Source organism: Hyalella azteca, unplaced genomic scaffold, assembly GCF_000764305.2.
Source record: "Hyalella azteca isolate HAZT.00-mixed unplaced genomic scaffold, Hazt_2.0.2 contig9281, whole genome shotgun sequence".
Classification (NCBI taxonomy): domain Eukaryota; kingdom Metazoa; phylum Arthropoda; class Malacostraca; order Amphipoda; family Hyalellidae; genus Hyalella; species Hyalella azteca.
Genome location: NW_025939355.1, coordinates 73,062 through 93,960, shown reverse-complemented (window position 1 = coordinate 93,960; position 20,899 = coordinate 73,062). Strand labels below are relative to the sequence as shown.

The 20,899-nt window shown below is 39.0% G+C and overlaps 1 protein-coding gene across 2 annotated transcripts; it reads right to left on the bottom strand.

The window, feature by feature from the left end:
- Window positions 1-399: 399 nt before the first annotated feature.
- Window positions 400-17,724, bottom strand: LOC108680430 (dnaJ homolog dnj-5). Of its 2 annotated transcripts, none has more exons than XM_018169249.2 (10): window positions 17,518-17,724; window positions 8,128-10,284; window positions 7,616-7,785; window positions 7,094-7,252; window positions 6,213-6,449; window positions 5,558-5,729; window positions 4,481-4,589; window positions 3,839-4,069; window positions 2,744-2,976; window positions 400-2,150 (listed from the first exon to the last, which is right to left on the bottom strand). In XM_018169249.2, exons 2-10 carry the CDS (start codon window positions 10,263-10,265, stop codon window positions 1,940-1,942), a joined length of 3,660 nt encoding a protein of 1,219 aa, XP_018024738.1. In that variant the 5' UTR covers window positions 10,266-10,284; window positions 17,518-17,724; the 3' UTR covers window positions 400-1,939. The 2 variants fall into 2 exon arrangements, with proteins under 2 accessions (XP_018024738.1, XP_018024746.1); XM_018169257.2 differs by having other exon boundaries at window positions 7,094-7,246.
- Between the last annotated feature and the right edge of the window lie 3,175 nt (window positions 17,725-20,899).

The following is a 20,899-nucleotide window of genomic DNA, read 5'->3' as shown; positions in this document are numbered from 1 at the left end:
TTCATCAATGTCGCCATCCATATCAATCAATGTCGCCATCGATATCCATCAATGTCGCCATCAATATCCATCAATGTTGCCATTGATATCCATCAATGTCGCCATCGATATCCATCAATGTCGCCATCAATATCCGTCAATGTTGCCATTGATATCCATCAATGTTGCCATCGATATCCATCAATGTCGCCATCAATATCCATCATACCATCAAGTGTGCACCGTTCATTAGGTATCGCATTCAATAATTACGAGTTACAATAAACTAGAGAGAATGTAACAGAGGATAATAAATCGTTCACCATTTTAAAACTATTAGTAGATACGGTAATACAAACATATATTCTTCATTTCCATCAAATGATCTGGAAGATTTCCAAGTTCATAACCATTGCTCGCAATACAATTTAAGATTAGCTACGAATTACATGTCACAGAACCATTAGCATATTATTTGATATGAATTTTAAGAAATTTTTTCCTTATTGGTCGCCGACTGTTATGAAATAACCAGACACAAATTGAGGTGAAGATAGCACCGAGCTGAAAAAGTTTATAAACGTAAAGCTCAAACTAAACCATAATTACATGAACCTTGGCGAAATAAGCAACAAGTATAAATTCTTAGTTTATAAATTAATTACATACAGAACAGAATAATTTAAGACAGAATCTTCTTTCATTTAATTTCAAATGACTGACAACTAAGTTTTAAATAAAACATATTCTTAAAACGTTGGGCACCAATCAAGCGAATTCTGCTAACGGTTGTGGCAATTTTTAAATTAATTTTTATGATTCACTTCAGTTCTTCCAGTACACCAGATACGTCGCGACCCCAAAGACATTTTCTCTTGAACCAAGAAAGCAACAAAAGTTCAGAGTCGGAAAAAGACAAAGAAAGAAACATTTTCAACGAAATTCCGGCCTGGAATGCGATCCGTTTATACCAGAGCAAATCGACGGCCAACAAATTCACTGTAAAATATGTCGAATTGATGAAAAACATCGAGATATAGAAATCGATATACTAACCATCCAAAATACCTGACTTGCGGTGGCACAGCAATGATTTAATTAATTCATTCATATTCAAAATTCAAGTGCGGTTAAGAGCCCGAGAGCAAGGTTCCTACTCAGGGCAAGAGTTTAATGACCAGCGGGTACGATTAATTTGAGCTCAGTCTTGAATTGAACTGTGAACGCACTGCTGGAACTAGTCATACTTTCAAGAAGTTACGAGTCAGGAAGTAATAAGCGTGATGCGTTGGGATCGCGTGATCTATTCAGTGGTAATTCTTTGTAGAATTGCCCTGAAATGCATTGTTTTATTGGTCAATGTCTCATCTCATGGTTTGTTAAGACTATCTTTATAGATTAGCTTAAACATTTCGTAACTGAACGACAAAGAGCTACACCCATCATATTTTGCACCATATAATACATACACTACCGGAAAAAATACTATGATAAGAAAGCATATGGGAAAAACGTGCATTATATACAGTAGCAGATAACTTAAGACTCCCTCACTCGTGTTATGATCAGCAAACTGACACATCCCAGCACACAATAGACATGACATCCCTTACGAGCCGAACTCTTCTCCCTCATTTCATGGTTTTCAAGTTTGGTCCGTCCTATGCTCTCACTGCACACTCATGATCCAAGCCAATCCGAAACGAAGATACAGAATAGAGGCTGATAGATAGGTTCCAACAATGAGTGCCATGCATTTAGTCCACACCATGCAGTGAGAACCTAGTATTATTAAGTTGGCTAAGCTATTCCGAATCCAACAATTGGTCCACGTCATCGCACCCGTTGCTTTTTCCATCCCATAAGAGCCACGTCATCGTCTATAGCAATGGGAGCCATGAATACTTTTCCAAAGGAAAAATCCTCGAGATTTACAAGAGGCTGCCACTGATCGGCTAAGTTATTGGCGCTTCTGGCGGCGTCCTGACTTGTCGCCTCGACGCCGCGGTGCAGAAGTTGTGGCGTCACCCCCAGCCTGGGGAGTGCAAGGATGGGGAGTCGCAGAGTGGGAGGGGGAGCCAGTTGATGCGGGAGGGGAAGACGGTGGGGAGAAGTGCTGCGAGAACTTCTCTCTGTACAACTGATTGAAGAATTCCTCGATCTCTGGGTCACTGTAAGGGAACCAACAGAATTAGCAGAAAAACACCAAAAACACAAGCGAATTTGAGGCTCACGGTCGTCTCAGGATACCTATCCTTGTGACACAAATATATGACACGACTCGAAAGGGAAGGTTAAATTAAGTTGAATAGATTAGTATACCGCGAAATTCGCGATAAACGAGTTTCATTCAGAGTCATAGAAGAGCGTAGAGAGACCAACTGACATACAAAATTAAAATATCAAGAATATAACTCAGTCCTCACTGCAGTGAGTGACAAAGAGCGCATTTTCTCGTCGACGAAAACGTGAAGTCACGGAGGGGTGTACAGACAGACTGACATAGCTAGCACAATAGTGCATTTTTTCAATAAATGAGAAAAATGCGCTTAACTTATAATACGGTAATTTACAGAAGTGACTTGATAGGAATCATTCCACAAAAACGCAGCAAATAAGACAAAATTTCCATCCCTAATTTTCAATAACTTTTTTCTAAGTATATTTCATCTTTGTTCATTCAATAATGAGGAAAATAGAAAGGCTAGACACCAGGCCAAGTGGTCAACACCCAAATAGGAGTTCCCAAAACTAGGTTGCTTACGTAGGCAAGTCCCCAGCGTGATGTTGTTGCTGCTGCTGTTGACCGCGCTGCTGCTGGCTCTTCTTCTTGCCCGCCACTATCCTGTACTGAACTGCGTGTGTGTTGGCACGAAGTTGTTTCAGATTACCAGCCTGACAGTTGGCCCACTCAGTTATGTCGTAAACAGCGCCCTCCATACATGCGTAGTATCGCCACCGCAGTCCGTAGTAGCGGCTCTCCGCCCATATATCGCCCTGCGCAACCGTCCGCTCAGTCACACAGTGGATATAACATAGCGCGTGTGTTGACGTTATATTAGCGTAAGTTATCCCGTGTTTGCAAAGGTGACTAAAATGGGTCATCAATTTATGGGTTTGCCAGAAATTGATTTCAACTTAATGAATTTTAGCAGCGATTAGTAAGTTATTGAGAAATTTGTCAAAATCAGATAACGATTGAACCATAACGAGCGAGTGGATAACGATTGGATAATTGTCGGACGAACTGAAAAGTTCCACGAAGTCTATGGAACTGTTCTCATAATATATTTAAGACTTGATTTCGATATCCTCAGAAATCCATTGTGATTAGGCGACATAACAATCACGTTAGACTAGATCACCGGCAGGTTAGCCCAATGTTGCCCAGATCGATGATCCCTGAAATTTGACAATTCCGTTATTCCAAATCCAGTTCATAAATTTGAAAATGAAATTAGCTATTTGAATGAGTTCACGCTTCAACCCAATTCAGAATGGAACTTTCACTGGAAAAATACTGTTGTAGGCATCTGGAGTAAACTCTAATCGTTTGTTTTTGAAATGAATAAATGAAAAATCGACTTGAATACAATACCGTAGTAGTGTCAAGTGTTCCTAAATACACTTCGCAATATAAGGCTACCCTAACAATTGACAAAAGTAAAGTAATTCATTTGTCCTTATAATGAGGAAAGGTGTTGGTTCATATTAGAATGTGATTGCCTCCACTGCCGAATCAGATCAAATATGAAGCTAATTATTAATAACAACTGAGGCAACGGAGTCCGTCAAGTATTCACAAAATATTCTAAATGACAGTTCTAAATTTGAGACAGGAAACTGTGAAGTAAGTTACCTCCTTGGCACCGTGCCGTATATTGCACTGGTCGCAGTACCGGGCAGCGTACAACGGTCGGTCAGGAACTTTAATTCTCTTGTGTTTGTTGGGGCAGCTGGTGCAACAGATGAGGTTCGCTGACTCCTCCAGCTTTCGCTCCAAGTCCTTCAACAAGTCTGCTAGTTTGTCCCAAGCTTCGCCAAGTTGACTTTCACCGAGTAGTCGCTTGTCGTACGCTTCTCGCTTTGCCTACCCATCAAATTGAGCTAGAGTTAAAACATGGATTTGCACGAGGTTAAAATCAAAGTAGAGCAAAACGACAGTAATAAGGAAATCACAAGTACAAAACTTCGCTAAAAAGACCAGCACTTTAGAAGGAATAACCCAAAAGCAACAATCAATTAAATATTGACTTAATATTAGAAACTAAGTAATTCTGAAGGTTCAACTATGTTGCAAAAACAAGTTGGAGATATGGAAAAAATATATCGAAAATTTGCATTTTGTTCATAAAAAAATACAAATAACCTACACTCCTATTTATTGTACTTCCAACATAATTATTAGCATTACTTTACATTACATGCTCCAAGGAATAATGAAGACGAGTAGTCTTTTTATTGACGAAAACACTTGCAATAGACTGTGATGATCACTCACAGGCTCGCCGATCTCCTCGAACGCGTGGCCTAGAACTTTGAAGGCTTCCTCAGCGCCTGGAGTTTTGTTCTTGTCGGGATGAACCAAGAATGCTTGCCGCCTGTAGTACCTGCAAGAGCCAAGAAATATTTCTTCAAGAATTCAATGAAATAACAAATTTTTCTAAGCATCGTGAGAAATCAAGTATCAAGGATTCAAGTTTTAGTTTAAAAAATCTGCGATTCAATAGGTTTTTTTTATTTGCTATCTAAAACTAGTATACTCCCATCTCATGCTTCGTTGATAAACTCGTGTAAAATAGAATTTGCCATGAATTATGAAGTGCAGCGAAATATTTAGCGCACTCTTATTGGCTTCATTAGTCTCAACGAATTTCGAGTTCAAAATTATCTGTATTTGCCTCTAGTCGCAGCAGATCTTGAAGCAAAAAATTGCAGCCGATTTGACTGTATTCAAATTTCCCTTTAAATTCATTCAAAGGGCAGGACGCATTTCGTATTCCTGATGCAGGAAGGATTTTTAAGAAAGTTTCAAGTAAACACTTCTTCCAATAAATATTCAGATATTATGACCATCATCCACCTTTTCACTGAATTAAATTTTTCTAAACTAAACCGACCATGCAAGAAGTGCCAGATCTTACCATGAACTGATGTTACACGCATATTTTCAAACACGTAGCAAAGAACTTCGTGTTGCTCCACGCTCGCATGTGGGTTCTAGGGAATGCAACTCTCAAGGTGAATCCAGGAAACCTTACAATATAATTGCCTGTACCTGCATATGTCCTGCTGTTAGGCGTTGAGCGCGACGCCGATTGCCTGTACCTGCATATGTCCTGCTGTTGGGCGTTGAGCGCGACGACGATTGCCTGTACCTGCATATGTCCTGCCGTTAGGTGTTGGCGTGACGCCGATTGCCTGTACCTGCGAATGTCCTGCTGTTAGGTGTTGAGCGTTGACGCCGATTGTCTGTACCTGCATATGTCCTGCTGTTGGGCGTTGGGCGTGACGCCGATTGTCTGTACCTGCATATGTCCTGCTGTTGGGCGTTGGGCGTGACGCCGATTGTCTGTACCTTCGAATGTCCTCCAGGGAGGCGTTAGGCGTGACGCCGAGGATGTTGTAGTTGTTAAGGCCACGGCATGCGAGGAGCCTCTTCATGGCCTCGTCTCCTGTAGATGGCAGGATAATGTTCTGCTCCAGGTAGTGGGTTGCTGACGCTGTGTCCAGCGCCCGCTTCTTCGAACCTGATGAGTATTTGAGCGTCAAAAACAGCTTTGTCTGTAGCTGCAGGAGACAGGAATGTTAAATTTATTGCTAAGTAAAGCGGTAATTACTTAGGCGTTCAAAATGTACCTCACGTTGTCTGGTTAAAGTTTAAGGCCACAAAATACTGTCACTGCCAATCACATATTATCTAAAAATAATTCTTCATATAACAGCCCCCCTTCACAAAGCTAGAGTTTAAAAAGTAAAAACTATTTTAACAATGTTAGTGGCAAATAGGTACTATTACTAAAAATGTACGACTATGTATATACATTTCTGGTGTGCCATAAGTATTTATAAATGTAATGGTGTAAAATTTGAATTTGAAAGCATGTTGAAATGGAGTAAAATACATCATAAGCTTCTTTATGCGATTTTATCTCCGGTATTGCATATTTTTTTGGGGGCAGAACGCAGAAGCGACATGATTGGCTTGTTAAAAGTTAAGAAGAAAAGCTAACCTTTAGGTCGCCAGAATTTTTCCAGTTTTTCGACAGCGCAGCCCCACAAGTCCTTCAAGGCAGTCAGACCAACAGATCCATAGAGCTTGATGAAAGACATCGCCTTGGTCCAGCCGTGCCAGAAGAGGCTAGAACTCATCAAGATGACCTCAGCCACGAGGTTGTAGAGCCACTTCGAGGCCAGCGCAACATAGCAGCAACACAACTGCAGCAACCTTGCTGCCACCGTGTGCCATACTGCATAAAAGATGCCTTTTTACTTCTCTTTTATTCGTAGGGAAAAGGTGGAAATATTCATATTATCAACGATGATAAACTTGCTAAATTTTTCTTCTTCTATTCATGGGAAGCGATATTCATTATAAAAACTATTATAAACCCACCTCATTTCTTGCTTTTTTATTCAGGTGGAAAAGTTTAAAATATCTAAATTACCTACCAACAAATATTATAAATCCACCTCATTTGCTTTTTTTGTGGGGAAAGGATTAAAATGTTTATATTACCAACAAGTTGAAAATATTTCACAAGCTAACTGAACATTCCTTAGACGATGGTAAGCCGAGCATACTAAAAAAGCCTAAGGCTGTAGCTGCATTTATCAGTATAGTCTTGTATAAAATCTTTCGTGTGATAAATTACCTACAGTACGGCTTTCCTGGGTTTTTCATAAAAAAACTTATTAATTGCTCCCTGAATTCATCCAGAAGTCAAGACCAGTCTAGTGAAACTTTGATGAATGTCTTAAATGGAAGTGACAACTAAACTTATTTTTATTCATCGACTTACAGATCCTTTTATAAATTTACAGTGAAACATTCTTAACGTCCATACTTTAATAAAGGCCAAGGTATTTTAGGCAAATATTTGTGAAGACTTACCATTTGGCTCTTTTCTTTTCTTATTGTTGCCTTTATTCCTGTTACCAGAAGCACCCTTGGCAGAGACAATGTTGTTATTGTTGTTATTGCTGTTGTTGTTGCTGAAACTGTTGCGGGATTTGTGGCCAGTAGCGCCTACTACTCCTCCAGCAACTGCACCTTCCATGAAAAAAAAAAACTTACTCAGTATTGTTGCGCAGTCAAATGATTTTATATAAAGTTGGGCTACATCAAGTTGGGACAGACATCCACATATAACCCCACACAGCCCTATGCATTGTAATGCTGCTACGGTATTCTCACTACTACGTATATCTGGTAGTGCTCATACAACACAACATCATAAGAGCCCTGCAGCAGCGATCTAAACCGGCGCGGGTGGTGACCATCTTAAAAGAAGCGCGCTTCTTGATGTGACAAGAGACAATAACAACAAATTATCGCAGCACCAAGAAGGAAAACATGAGTGGCTACTGTTTAACGTTCAATTCTCATCATCGAGAAGTTAGCCATAAGACTCACCATCGTCTTCAGATGAAGTTTCAAGTCTCTGAGGTGCAGTAGTGCTGCCGGTCTGAGTGGCGCTTGGAGGTGCCTGTGACTCAGATACTTGCTTCTGAGCACCGCTCTGCTGAGTGGCTGAGGTGCTGCTAGAGCTGCCTTCTGAGAGGTTGTTGATGAAGCTGCTTTTCCTGCATAAAAGCTACTATCTTAGTCACTTAAATCAAACTAAATTATTATTTACATCTAGGTAAGTTGAGTGGTTTATGGCATTGAAGTATTTAATTTCTTCATAGAACAAATATGCATGGTACATTGAGATCGGCAGTAAACTTTTTTAATTAGAATTAAATGCATCACTTCCTTAACAATAATCAGGTTCAACACTGACTACTGATTATCTCCAGATAATGTATCAAAAAAGTGTATAAAAGTTTGAAACAAAAAAATCTGTAACTTATTCTAAACAGAGACCTTGGTGATGGCCATACAAACACTTTTTATACAATAATTTAAAATACAATCACACTTACTTCAAATTCTGTTTCTGGTTGTAAATTTTGTTGTTGTTGTTGTTCAGCACAGGGCCTGTTGGAGGAGTCACCTTGGTCTTCACTTTGACAGGCACTTCACTAACAGAAGACTCCTCTTCACTGTTCTCCGTGCTGTTGGCAGACCTATCAAATTTCCCAGGCTTTGACTTGGGACTGGTAGACTTAGTGTCCAGACATGCACTTGAAGTGGAGTTTAGACTATCTAGAACTCGGTAAGATGAGACCAGCTCCTCAACTGTTGGGTAGACAAATTCATCCAAACCAACACGACTGCCGAAGACGGGGTTGACAGGCTTCTTTGATTTTGTCGACAGAGATGGGGAAGATGAAGATGTATTCTTAGATCTCTTGATAGAATTTAAGGCGTTTGATACAGGCACAACAACTGGAACACTGGTATTAGTTGAAGTGTTCTCAACATAGTACTTCCTACTAGAAAGGGAGCTGGAACTACTAGAGTTCATGGAAGTTTTGGTTGACATCTCATTGGCAGCTTTTGAGCTACTCAGGACGTCTGAATATGACAACTTGTTTGAATTACCAGAGTTGCCAGCAGCCATCTTGGCCTCAGGATTAACAAAATTGCATGGCACAAATGCACTGCTATTTGTATTTCTCTTGGCTGAGGATATTTTGCTGCAAGCATCTGGCAGGTCAGTTTTAAGAGCTGAAACATCATTAGATACTTCATCAGCTGCTTTACTGAGGCGTGAATTATCCCTAGATATCCAGTTAACAAAAGAAGAAGACAAATTACCCATTTTTTCCAAGATATTTTGGTCAGAGGAGTAGAAAGAAAACTGCTGAGGTGCTGCAGTCTGATGGACAGTCCCTGTGTCACTATTTAGGGCTTGAGGGTAAATCTTAGAACTATTCATTGGGTGCTCACTTGAATGGGACTGTAAATTGCATTTATTAAGTGATTCAGTTCCATTTTTGTTCTTCTTGTTTTTCTTACTTTTACTGACGTTGCTTGTAGAGCTATTGTGGCCAGAAAGAGTTGATAAATCTTGCATTTTGTCATTAACCAGGAACTTTCCATTCTGAACACATTGAGCAGCCAAATCATTAGCATTCTTGGGAGGCGGAGTATGAGAGAGTGGGGTTCCAGGAGCTCGTTGCAAATCTTCTGTGAGTACTCCTATATTGTTCAAACTGATATTTGGTAATGTACTTTGATCAAGAGCAGCGGTTGCAAGCATTTCAGAAGAAGAATGGCAAGTTTGAGTGTAAAGACTAGAGCAAGGCTGAAAATTTGAAGACATTGGAAGCTGGCCAAGCTGCTGGTGATGAGGAAACACACTTTGACTCGTAGTGCCAGAATTTTCCACAGTACTTGTGTTTGGACCCTCTGTGCTGGTAAGATTGCCCAAATCCAAGTGAAAGCTATTAAATCTACTTCCAAGATCACTGCTGGAACGGTTGAGAGGTCCTCCTATGTTTCCGAGGGCAGTTGCAGGTCCCAAGCCTGACTCATATGCATCTTGACTAACAGAAAAACTGTGATGGACTTGAATCAAGTTTTCTGCCAAAGAGTTTCCACCAGTCATGCCATGGAGGTTTGGATGAATAGTGTCAATGAGATTTCCATGTCCTGCCAGAGAAGAATCTGGACCAAGCCCTAAATTAGAGTGAGTTTGTTGTTGCTGCGATTCTATATACTGCTGCTGAAGCAAAATGATCAGCTGTTGGTGCTCCTCAGGAGTGAGAGTTACCAGGGAATTAAGAATATTGTATCTACTTGCAGGATTCTCCCATATATTTCTGGGAAGATAAGGAATGATTTCTTCCAGGAATGATGCCTGTTGTTGCAGAGGCTGATTTATATAGGGTTGAGGGACTAGAGGGGGATGGCCTCCTGTATCTTGGCTGCTCATGAAATTGTAAACATTTGAAGCAGAAGTTGCAGTACTCCAGCCATTGGAGGTGTCACAAAGCAAGTGGCCTAAATCTGTGCCAAAAGACAAGCCTGATGTGGAGGAACCACCAGCGCTGCTGTTGATCACTGGTGCAGGTGAAGCAGCTGATGCTTCTGGAGGGGATGCAGGATTGACACCTGAAGAACTAGCTTGACGGACAGCAGGGTTCATCGGATGGTGGGACTGGTTCTGTGACATCCTTGTAGTTCATATGATCCTGAAAAAAATTTCACTTTAACCATTTGAACGAAAAATTGTAGGTTTATAAATGCAATGCAAGTTTGATTATTGATCAGAGAACATATTTGATTAAAATTTTCAGGCAGTCAAACAATTTCCACGATAACATAGGTAGATCAAAAAGGTTTGGCACGGTAATATTTTAATGAAGTTTTGATAGCAATTACATTCATTTTAAAATTATCAGAAGCATTGAATGATGAAATATTGCTGGACATAATTACATAAGACATGTACCTACTATACTACTAGGTATAGGTATATAATACATTTTGAAAATTGAAACCAGAAAATTATATACAGTACCTACTTTGAAAACAAAATCTTGAAGTTTTAACAAATGCAGTATTACTAGATTTACCATCAAACGGGGTAAAAAGGGACAGTTTTGAGCATTTTTTGGTGATAACTTCTTCCATGAAACATTTCAAAAACGAGTTTGGGCTCATTTTAAATATCTTTGCGAGGGCTATTGAATGGCATCTCCAAAAAAATTCATATGCTGTACATGAGGCGCCAGGCGCAAAATAAAAGCATCCCAAATTACCCCTGGGAACAGGGTAATCTGGAACACTTGCAATAAAACTTAATTTTAAAACATTTGAAGAACGCAGAATGTACTCATCCATTACTAACAGTCAGGGTTGGCAATGATTAAATCAAAATGATTAAATCACTTGATTTTTTTATAAAAAAATCATGATTTTTTTTATTTTTTCAATTTTTTTGATTTTTTTATATATTTAAATATATTGAGTGGCAGTCTTTAATTTATATTGAGGTATTGTTATTCATGGTTTAGTATAAATGTACTATTACTATTTGTTATATATTGATTACAATATACAATTTGAATGTGTTAGCTAGCTTATTCAAGGTGGGGCAGAACTGATTGAACAGTTTTGAGGCAAAATAAAAGAGTAATGGAGGTACATAAAGAAGAAAGTTTATTTTCCTCAAGATTAGCATAACATACCATTTAAAATACTTATGTTTTGAAAACAATATCAGGAGGATGGTGTTTGTTAGCTGCATCACACTGTTGGAGACTTGGAGTCATTCTCAGAAGTTTCCTACAACAGGTTCAAATAAATGGCAAGGTATGGCCATAACCTCTGCTACAATAATCCATTCCCTTAGCTGTGGTAGGGTGTGAGGGCAACTTCTGAACACCCTTTCTTTTAGATGTCCCCAAATAATGAAATCGCAAGTGCTCATATCAGGTGACCTCACAGGCCACTGGGTCTGGGAAGTTGGGAACATGCGTTTCAAAACATTGAGTGACATTCGGGCTGTGTGAGCTGTAGCCCCATCCTGCTGGAACCACACGTCTCCCAATGCTTCATTTTTAACAATGTTTACCATCATGGGCTGCAAGAAATTTTGCAACATTGCAGCATAGCGATCGGAATTCACTGTTAACGGTTACTCCCTCCTCTGAGAACGACTCCAACAGTGTTGGAGCTAACGGCCCCCATCTTCCAGATATTGTTTTTAAAACATAAGTATTCTAAATGGTATGTTATGCTAACCTCTAGGAAAATAAACTTTCTTCTTTATGTACCTCCATTACTCTTTTATTTAACTCAAAACTTCTCAATTGGTACACCCCCACCCTGTATATTGAAAGGTTGACATTGTATTGACCTTTTAGGCAATTAGAAAGATTTTCCACCCTAATATGAGTATTCTAATTAAAATATTTAATTTCAATCTTTAAATATGTGAATTTAAAACTAGAAACAAAACAATTACAATTATAAGACTATATATAAAATAATTAAATGCAGTGAATGGATATAAAATATTTGAATTGTGCACATGTTTATTTCAAACTGTATTAGATTTTTTCATAACTTAAGTCTCGTTTCAAGTCATATGAGGTTTGTTTGGTTATCGTTCAGTTTATGTTTAGTATTTGTTTATTAGTCTGAATTAAATGGGAACAGTGCAGTCAGTCACTCAGTCACTACTAGTTGGTGTGTATAGAGGGTAGAGTCTGGTACATTTACCTATATGACATAAAACTAGTAGATCTATTGATAGTGCTGTGCACTGTGCTATCAGCTACCTATTTGTAATGTAACTCTTCAATGTTTAGAAGATCTGCATTCCTGAAGTGTTTTTGTATATTGAAGCCAGTTAAATGGTCAATATTTAGCTCATTACCTTGCTCCATACAAACTTTACAAAGCTAATGAATAGACTTATCAATAATTGTTCACCCAAAAATCCCTAAGTGGTGGACACTACCTTGGCCTGTTGGCCATTATTGAAGGCAATAAGTGCCCTTTTTAGCCATCCATTATGATCCATATACTGTTATTGTTAGTAGGCTAATTGCTATAACTAATTGGACTAGGCCGACCACTGGCCACGTATTATTCTTCGCCCCTCATTGACTTCGCTTTTACCATGCCACCCGTCATGAGCTGACAGTTGAGTAATTTACGACGTCTCTTTCCCCTCAAACATTGCACAACGCCTCCATTTGAGCAGCTAGTATGCGGGATTTTCCCTTCGCGTATCAGCAGGCTCGATCATAACTATTTTTTGGTAGAAAATATCTACAATGAGGAGGCTGATCAAGGAATGCCGAGTATACCATTCAATGGAGAATAAAAATTACAACCCGTTAACATCTCGAAAAAAGTAAAAAAGTCGCAGACATGATGAACAATAATATTCAAAGTTTCTTGAAATTTCCTCTCTTTAAAACTCATTTAATACAAAGTTTACATATTTTTTGTTACTGGTCGACGCTTATAAATAAATAGCTGGGTATAAGTATGGAAAAATCCATATCGCCATCTCATTTGCGAGTGGAGTAAAGTCTATCCTAATTAGTGAAGAAACGCTTAGGGAAAAGCCGAGCCTGTTCGAAGCCTCTCGGTTTTCAATCAGGGCCTTAACATAATTGCAAAAAAAAGGAAGTTAGTTGGTGCTAAAGTGAGATGAAAAGCTAGAAAAGTAAATATCAATTGCTAGCCCAGTACTTGGAATCCGTATCACTGTTTATCTTGCTTTTTACAGTGCCATTCTGTTTCTGTGTGAGCTTAGGCAACTTTTGAATGACTGATACTTATTTTTCTACAGCTATAACCCATACCAATACCGAACAAATGATTTTCAACATATTGGATCAGGATAACCCCCTTTATTTAATACTTGTTCTTTTTCGTACCCCCTCATTATTTCAGGCTACATTCACACTACTAAGATTCTTATGATTCGATTGCACAACGTTCATATAGGTTTTTGAAAACATTATTGTCAATTATCCATCATATTTTTCACAAGTTTATGATCTGGCTGATATTTTAAATAGCTTTTTTAAAAAAATAAAATTTTTTAAGCGTGCCCCATATATGCCGCACATCGCAGTTTGGGACATGCATGCGTGTACCTACCATATATGGCGCACGTCGCAGTCAAAGTGTTAAGAGACGGTTCTAGACACATAAAAACTAATTCCAACACAGCTCGGAATTAGAAACACAGCTTGTACCGAGCTATGTCGTATTCCAACGCAGCTCACACAGGGTGTCAGAATTCTAACACAGAGTGTCAGAATAACGAATTACGATTTTAGAGCGCTGTCAGAATCAGTCTCACAATATGCCGCATTTAGTCACAAACATGTCGAAATTCAGCTATTTTGTAGATTTGAATTCTGAAGTCTCTTAAATAAATATGGCAACAGTTTGTCATGTTTCATCATTGCTGGCAAGTAGTGTGGTGCTTTGAGAGTGACATAAAACCAATCTGAACTTGAATTGCGAATACAGTGATCTATTTATAGCCATTTATTTCTTGCTTGGGTAAACACACCATATTCCAACACCTTAAGGACGTAGCAAGAAATAAATGACTATAAATAGATCGCTAAATGCGCAACTCGAGTTCTGATTGGTTTATGTCACTCTCAAAACACCACACTATGCGCCAGCAATGATGAAACGTCCCAAACTGTTGCCATATTTATTTAAAAGCTTTTATAATTCAAATCTACAAAATTGCTGAATTCCGACATGTGCGTCACTAAATGCGGCTTATTGTGAGACTAATTCTGACAGCGCTTCAAAATCGTAATTAATTCCAATGCTCCGTGTTGGAATTCCGACACCCTGTGTGAGCTGTGTCAAAATACAACACATGTGTGTGTCTAAAACCGTCTCCTAACTTAATCATCTATTAATTTATTTACCACTTTAAATCAGCAAATACAAGTATTCCTAATATATTCACAGACTTATTTAAAAGTCTCAAACCATTATATTCTTTCTACACAAATAAGTTATCACTATTTGGTAGAGCAAGGTCAACTATCAACTTTCACACGTTTTTCGATGTTGTCACTGGGTGACGTGGACTTGCGCTCTGAGTCTGAGGATCTTAACATTTTCCTGCCAGACCTAGTGATTTGCAGAAATATTGCACACAATAGTATGATGTCACTATTTCAACCATCTACGCATGCATGGAACTTAGACAAGCTTAATATAAAGAAAAAAGTTGAGAAGTATTGGAATTAGCCACACTGTCAGAATATGGTGCGTTTACCCTACTGTTCCTACGTCCATAAGGTGTGGGACTGTGGGAATAGGGTAAACGCGGTATATTCCAACATTGTGGGTTATTCCATCACCTCTCTAGTTTTTCCTTTATATTAAACTTTGTTTTAGTTCCATGCATTTGTTGATGGTTGAAATGGTGACGTCATACATTTGCACATCAAACTACTGCCAAAACACTAGGTCTTGGCCATCTAGCGGGAAAATATTGAGATCCAAAGAGAGACAATGCACGCTACCCAGTGAGATCATCAAAAAATGTGTCAAATTTGACAGATGACCTTGCTCTACCAAATAGTGAATAACTGTTTGTATAGGAAGAATATTATGGTTTGAGACTTTTAAATACGTCTGTGAATATATTAGGAATCCTTTAATAAGTGAACTTGAGGGAGAGTCTGAAAAAACTCTCTGCTTTGTCACTAAATCACTATGCCCTATGGTGCATTTACCTTAAGGCCTAAAGAAATTCAAATCATAAACCAGGCATAGGAAATTTAGGAATGGATAAAATTGGCCAGATTAGCCATTGTTTTTGTCTAATTCACAGGTGGCTTCTGCAATTCTGACTTCTGCCCACTGCCCAATTTTCCACTAGGTACCTAAATGGTTTCAAGTGGAGTGGCATGTGCCAATGGCAACTTCTAAATCTAACTTAAACAAGTCACTTTCAAAATTTAAGTTATTTTATCATATTTTATCTCCTGTTTTCTTTTTTTATTATGATGGTGTCTATTATACTAAAACACAAATAGGCTAATAATAACTCAACTAGTCAACATAGTGGCAGAGCAGCAATTTTTTTAGACTCTTCATCAAGTTCATTTTTGAGTTGGGTAAACGCGGTATATTCCGACACTTTAAGGTGGTGCTTGAAAGCCGCGAGCTCTCAGGCAGGCTTGGCTGAATCCCTATGGGAATCTATCACTACGTATAGACATTATAACTCCGCTCGTAAATGAAATATCAATCTGAATTTTTTCATGCTCATTCAGCTATTTATTTACAATTTCCCGACAGTTACAAAATATATGTAAATTTTTTATAACATCAGTTATGATCTGTCTCTTATACACATCTAGATGTGTATAAGAGACAGGTCCATGATTCGTTATGGATGCTCAATATCGTAAATTTAAGACACCAATGATAAGTTACGGCAGAAGTTAGTTTCAGGCGCGAGTATAATTGATGGCAAAAAGTTGGGATCATTTCCATATCCAACAAGAGTAACTATAATACTCCAATACTCCGCAATACTGAGAAATAGTGGCACGCTAGCCCACGTCGGCAAACGCAGTGACGGGAAACATTTAAAACTGAAGCCATTTAAATTCCGGGCTTCAGTGCCGTGCCGCTTGACCATGAATTTTGACTGAAATAGTTTTACTGCTGTACGATGTTGCGGATAGAATGAGCAAGTTTTTTATCATTGAAAAACAAAATAGAAATTTAAAAAGTATTAAACTCATGAATGTGAATTAGATTTTACTGATGAAATAACTTGCCTTTTGAACAGGGATCTAAGCGGCTAAGCAATCTTCTTCTTTTTGGAACATATTAATTTTATTTACTTTCCTCCTTGGAACTTACTTACTTTTATTTATACTCCTCTTACGAACTTATTTGCTTTTATTTATTATTTTCTTTGCAACGCCGGCATCTGTCTCAATCCTGAGGTCCCTAGTTGGCGGTGTCAAAAGATTACCCGGGTTGCAGGTATATAAACTCCTTTATTAACTCATGTTTGGGCTTTTATTACGTTTATATCTTGGGCTACGAAATTCATATACTCCTACCTGTATTTGATCATTTATTAAAGAGCGAGATATTATACGATGGTCAGTTTATGTCAGGACCAGTGCAAGGGAGGTCTCTNTATTTAAAAGTCTCAAACCATAATATTCTTCCTATAAAAACAGTTATTCACTATTTGGTAGAGCCATGTCAACTGTCAAATTTGACACATTTTTCGATGATCTCACCACGTGGCATGCATTGTCTCTCTTTGGATCTCAATATTTTCCCGCTAGATGGCCAAGACCTAGTGTTTTTGCATTATTTCGACACGCAAATGTATGACGTCACCATTTCAACCATCAATGAACTAATGGAACTAAAACAAAGCTTAATATAAAGGAAAAACTAGAGAAGTGACGGAATTACCTACGATGTCGGAATATACAGCGTTTACCCTTCTATAAGTAGACCTGGAAAGTATCTTGGATACCAGCATTTTCATACAAAAGAAATTGATTAAAATATTGATTAGGTACATGAAGAAATTAAAAATGAACTGATTCTAAAAAATCTCTGGTTTGTCACTATGCTAGTCAAATTGAAGGGCGAAGGCTTTTAATTCAAAGCAATATAAAAAATTAGGAGGGCAACTAAAAAGCTTCTTGGTTGCCCTTAGCCTACCACTGGCTGACTGGTACTGTGCAAGTGTGCATTGATTGACTTATTTGAGTAGGCTATGGAAATGGTATCGAAAGATTAGTAGGTAAGCCAGTACCGGTACAGAGTTGATGCCAGTAAATGAGTAATAGAATAGTTACCACTAATTCATGCCCATCACCACCGTTGAGAAACGGTAACTGAATAAAAACAGTGAAATCGTAAACCGTTAAACGTACTTTTGAAACAGTCACATCATCACATGATTTGTCTGATAGGATGAGAGTGTGAGAAATCTTGTGAAGTTTATTCGGTCCTCACTAGTCACTATAAATTACGGTTTTCACAGCCCTCTATAGGGATTTGGGTTCAGGGTAACAAGTTAAGTATGCTTAGTCTGCCATACAAATGCTAAACTGATCCAAGAAGCACACCGTCACACGCGTTTACACTTTACTCAGTGTTTTCATGACATATTTCCGCAGTCAGCGGAAATAGCGCTATATTACGAGTTTTCCACCCAAAGGTCTTCATTTTTCATTCATTCAGTCTGTCGTTTAGATCATCGGATAAAACAATTTTTACATTACAATTCAAGTAATAAAAATGCTGTTATTTACAAATAATTTTTATTTAGAACTACAAATGAAATATGTGGTCATCTAAAATTCTAAATCATTATACGCAGCGGTATCGTATTCATTACACGCCACGCACGTATGTACGACACGGGCCTAGTAAAATTCGATTGAATTACACTGTGAAAGACTTGAGTTCAAATTTGCGTAGAAGCAATGCGTCATGTAAGTATAATGCTCCAGCACATTAATTTAACATTTGTGCATTATCGTACCGCTCGAACAGGGTAGTGCAAGTCCTGCTAAATACTATTGCTAGCCTGAGTAACGTCAACCCTGCATAATCAAGTCGTATGTTTTTTCAGCGATCATGTAAGTAGATGTTGAGTGTTCGTTGAGACCATGTTAGGCGTCACAGTCCTAGGACACTCATCGATCTCTATCGAGTAGATGGATAGAGATAATTTATGTTGAATTTGAAGAAGCTGACAATCCCATATGTACGTTCATACCATTTGCGAACATTTGAATTGATATCAAACTAAGCTTAAAATCTATCAAAATCCTTCAGAAGAATATTAATCCAACTACATTCCCACTGATATTAATGTCTAGTTAAGCCATGCTTATTATCGCCTTCTTAAAATCATGTAGAGAAGCCAGCTATCCCAAAGTATCTATTATGTGAACTGATTTTTTACGAGGCAGCCGGCCTTTGCCTGATAAATATTTACCTTAGGAATTTTAGAGTAAATCATGCCAGAAAGTAGGACTGTCAGTATCCGTGTTCAAGGAGGGTCAGTTATAGGACGGCAGTATGCCTTTACCTACAGTGAAGACTGTACACTCAGTTAGCTTCTACTTGGAGTAAGCCTTGACTTGCAGCAAGCCTTTACTTGAAGCAAGCCTTTACTTGAAGCAAGCCTTTACTTGAAGCAAGCCTTGACCTGCAGCAATCCTTGATGCAGCAAGCCTTGACTTGTAGCAAGCCTTTACTTGGAGCAAGCCTTGACCTGCAGCAAGCCATTACTTGCAGAAAGCCTTTAGTTGCAGCAAGCCTTTACTTGCAGCAAGCCTTTAGTTGCTGCAAGCCTTTACTTGCAGCAAGCTTTTAGTTGCAGCAAGATTTAAGTTGCAGCCAGCCTTAAGTTGCAGCAAGCCTTTAGTTGCAGCAAGCCTTTACTTGCAGCAAGCCTTTAGTTGCAGCAAGCCTTAAGTTGCAGCAAGCCTTGACTTGCAGCAAGCCTTAAGTTGCAGGAAGCTTTTAGTTGCAGCAAGCCTTTAGTTGCAGCAAGCCTTAAGTTGCAGCAAGCCTTTAGTTATAGCAAGCCTTTAGTTGCAGCAAGCCTTTACTTGCAACAAGCCTTTAGTTGCAGCAAGCCTTTACTTGCAGTAAGCCATTATTTGCAGCAAGTTTTTAGTTGCAGCCAGCCTCTAGTTGCAGCAACATTAACTTGCAGCAAGCCTTTAGTTGCAGCAAGCCTTTAGTTGCAGCAAATCTTAAGTTGCAGCAAGCCTTTAGTTGCAGCAAGCCTTTAGTTGCTGCAAGCCTTTAGTTGCAGCAAGTCTTTAGTTGCTGCAAGTATTTAGTTGCAGCAAGTCTTTAGTTGCTGCAAGTATTTAGTTGCAGCAAGTCTTTAGTTGCTGCAAGTATTTAGTTGCAGCAAGTCTTTAGTTGCAACAAGCCTTTAGTTGCAGCAAGCCTTTAGTTGTGGCAAGCCTTTAGTTGCAGCAAGCGTTTAGTTGCAGCAAGCCTTTAGTTGCATTAAGCGTTTAGTTGCAGCAAGCCTTTAGTTGCAGAAAGCCTTTAGTTGCAGCAAGCCTTTAGTTGCTGAAAATCTTAAGTTGCAGCAAGCCTTTAGTTGCAGCAAGCCTTTAGTAGCAGCAAGTCTTTAGTTGCAGCAAGCCTTTAGTTGCAGCAAATCTTAAGTTGCAGCAAGCCTTTAGTAGCAGTAAGTCTTTAGTTGCAGAAAGCCTTTAGTTGCAGCAAGCCTTTAGTTGCAGCAAGTCTTTAGTTGCAGCAAGTCTTTAGTTGCAACAAGCCTTTAGTTGCTGCAAGCCTTTAGCTGCAGCAAGCCTTTATTTGCAGCAAGCATTTAGTTGCAGCAAGCCTTTAGTTGCAGCAAGCATTTAGTTGCAGCAAGCCTTTAGTTGCTGCAATCCTTTAGTTGCAGCAAGTCTTTAGTTGCAACAAGCCTTTAGTTGCAGAAAGCCTTTAGTTGCAGCAAGCCTTTAGTTGTGGCAAGCCTTTAGTTGCAGCAAGCGTTTAGTTGCAGCAAGCCTTTAGTTGCAGCAAGCGTTTAGTTGCAGCAAGCCTTTAGTTGCAGAAAGCCTTTAGGTGCAGCAAGCCTTTAGTTGCAGCAAGCCTTTAGTTGCAGCAAGCCTTTAGTTGCAGCAAGCCTTTAGTTGCAGCAAGCCTTTAGTTGTGGCAAGCCTTTAGTTGCAGCAAGCGTTTAGTTGCAGCAAACCTTAAGTTGCAGCAGGCCTTTAGTTGCAGCAAGCCTTTAGTTGCAGCAAGCCTTTAGTTGCAGCAAGCCTTTAGTTGCAGCAAGCCTTTAGTTCCAGCAAGCCTTTAGTTCCAGCAAGCCTTTAGTTCCAGCAAGCCTTTAGTTGTGGCAAGCCTTTAGTTGCAGCAAGCGTTTAGTTGCAGCAAACCTTAAGTTGCAGCAATCCTTTAGTTGCAGCAAGCCTTGACTTGCAGTAAGCCTTTACCTACGGTAAGACTTAACATGACGTAAGCTATTACTCTCACCAAGCCTTTACCTACAGTAAGCCTTTACACGCTGTTACCTTTTAATTACAGTAAGCCTTTACATGCAGTAAGCCTTTACTTGCAGTAAGCCTTTACTTGCAGTAAGCCTTTACTTGCAGTAAGCTTTTACTTGCAGTAAGCTTTTACATACAGTAAGCCATCAATTATTGAAATGATCCTTTACCTACAGTAAGCGGGTAAGCCTTTACCTAGGGTGAGATTTCACATGCAGTAATCCTTTGCACGCCGGAAGTCATTACTTAAGTAAAGGCTTAGTGCAAGCAATTACGG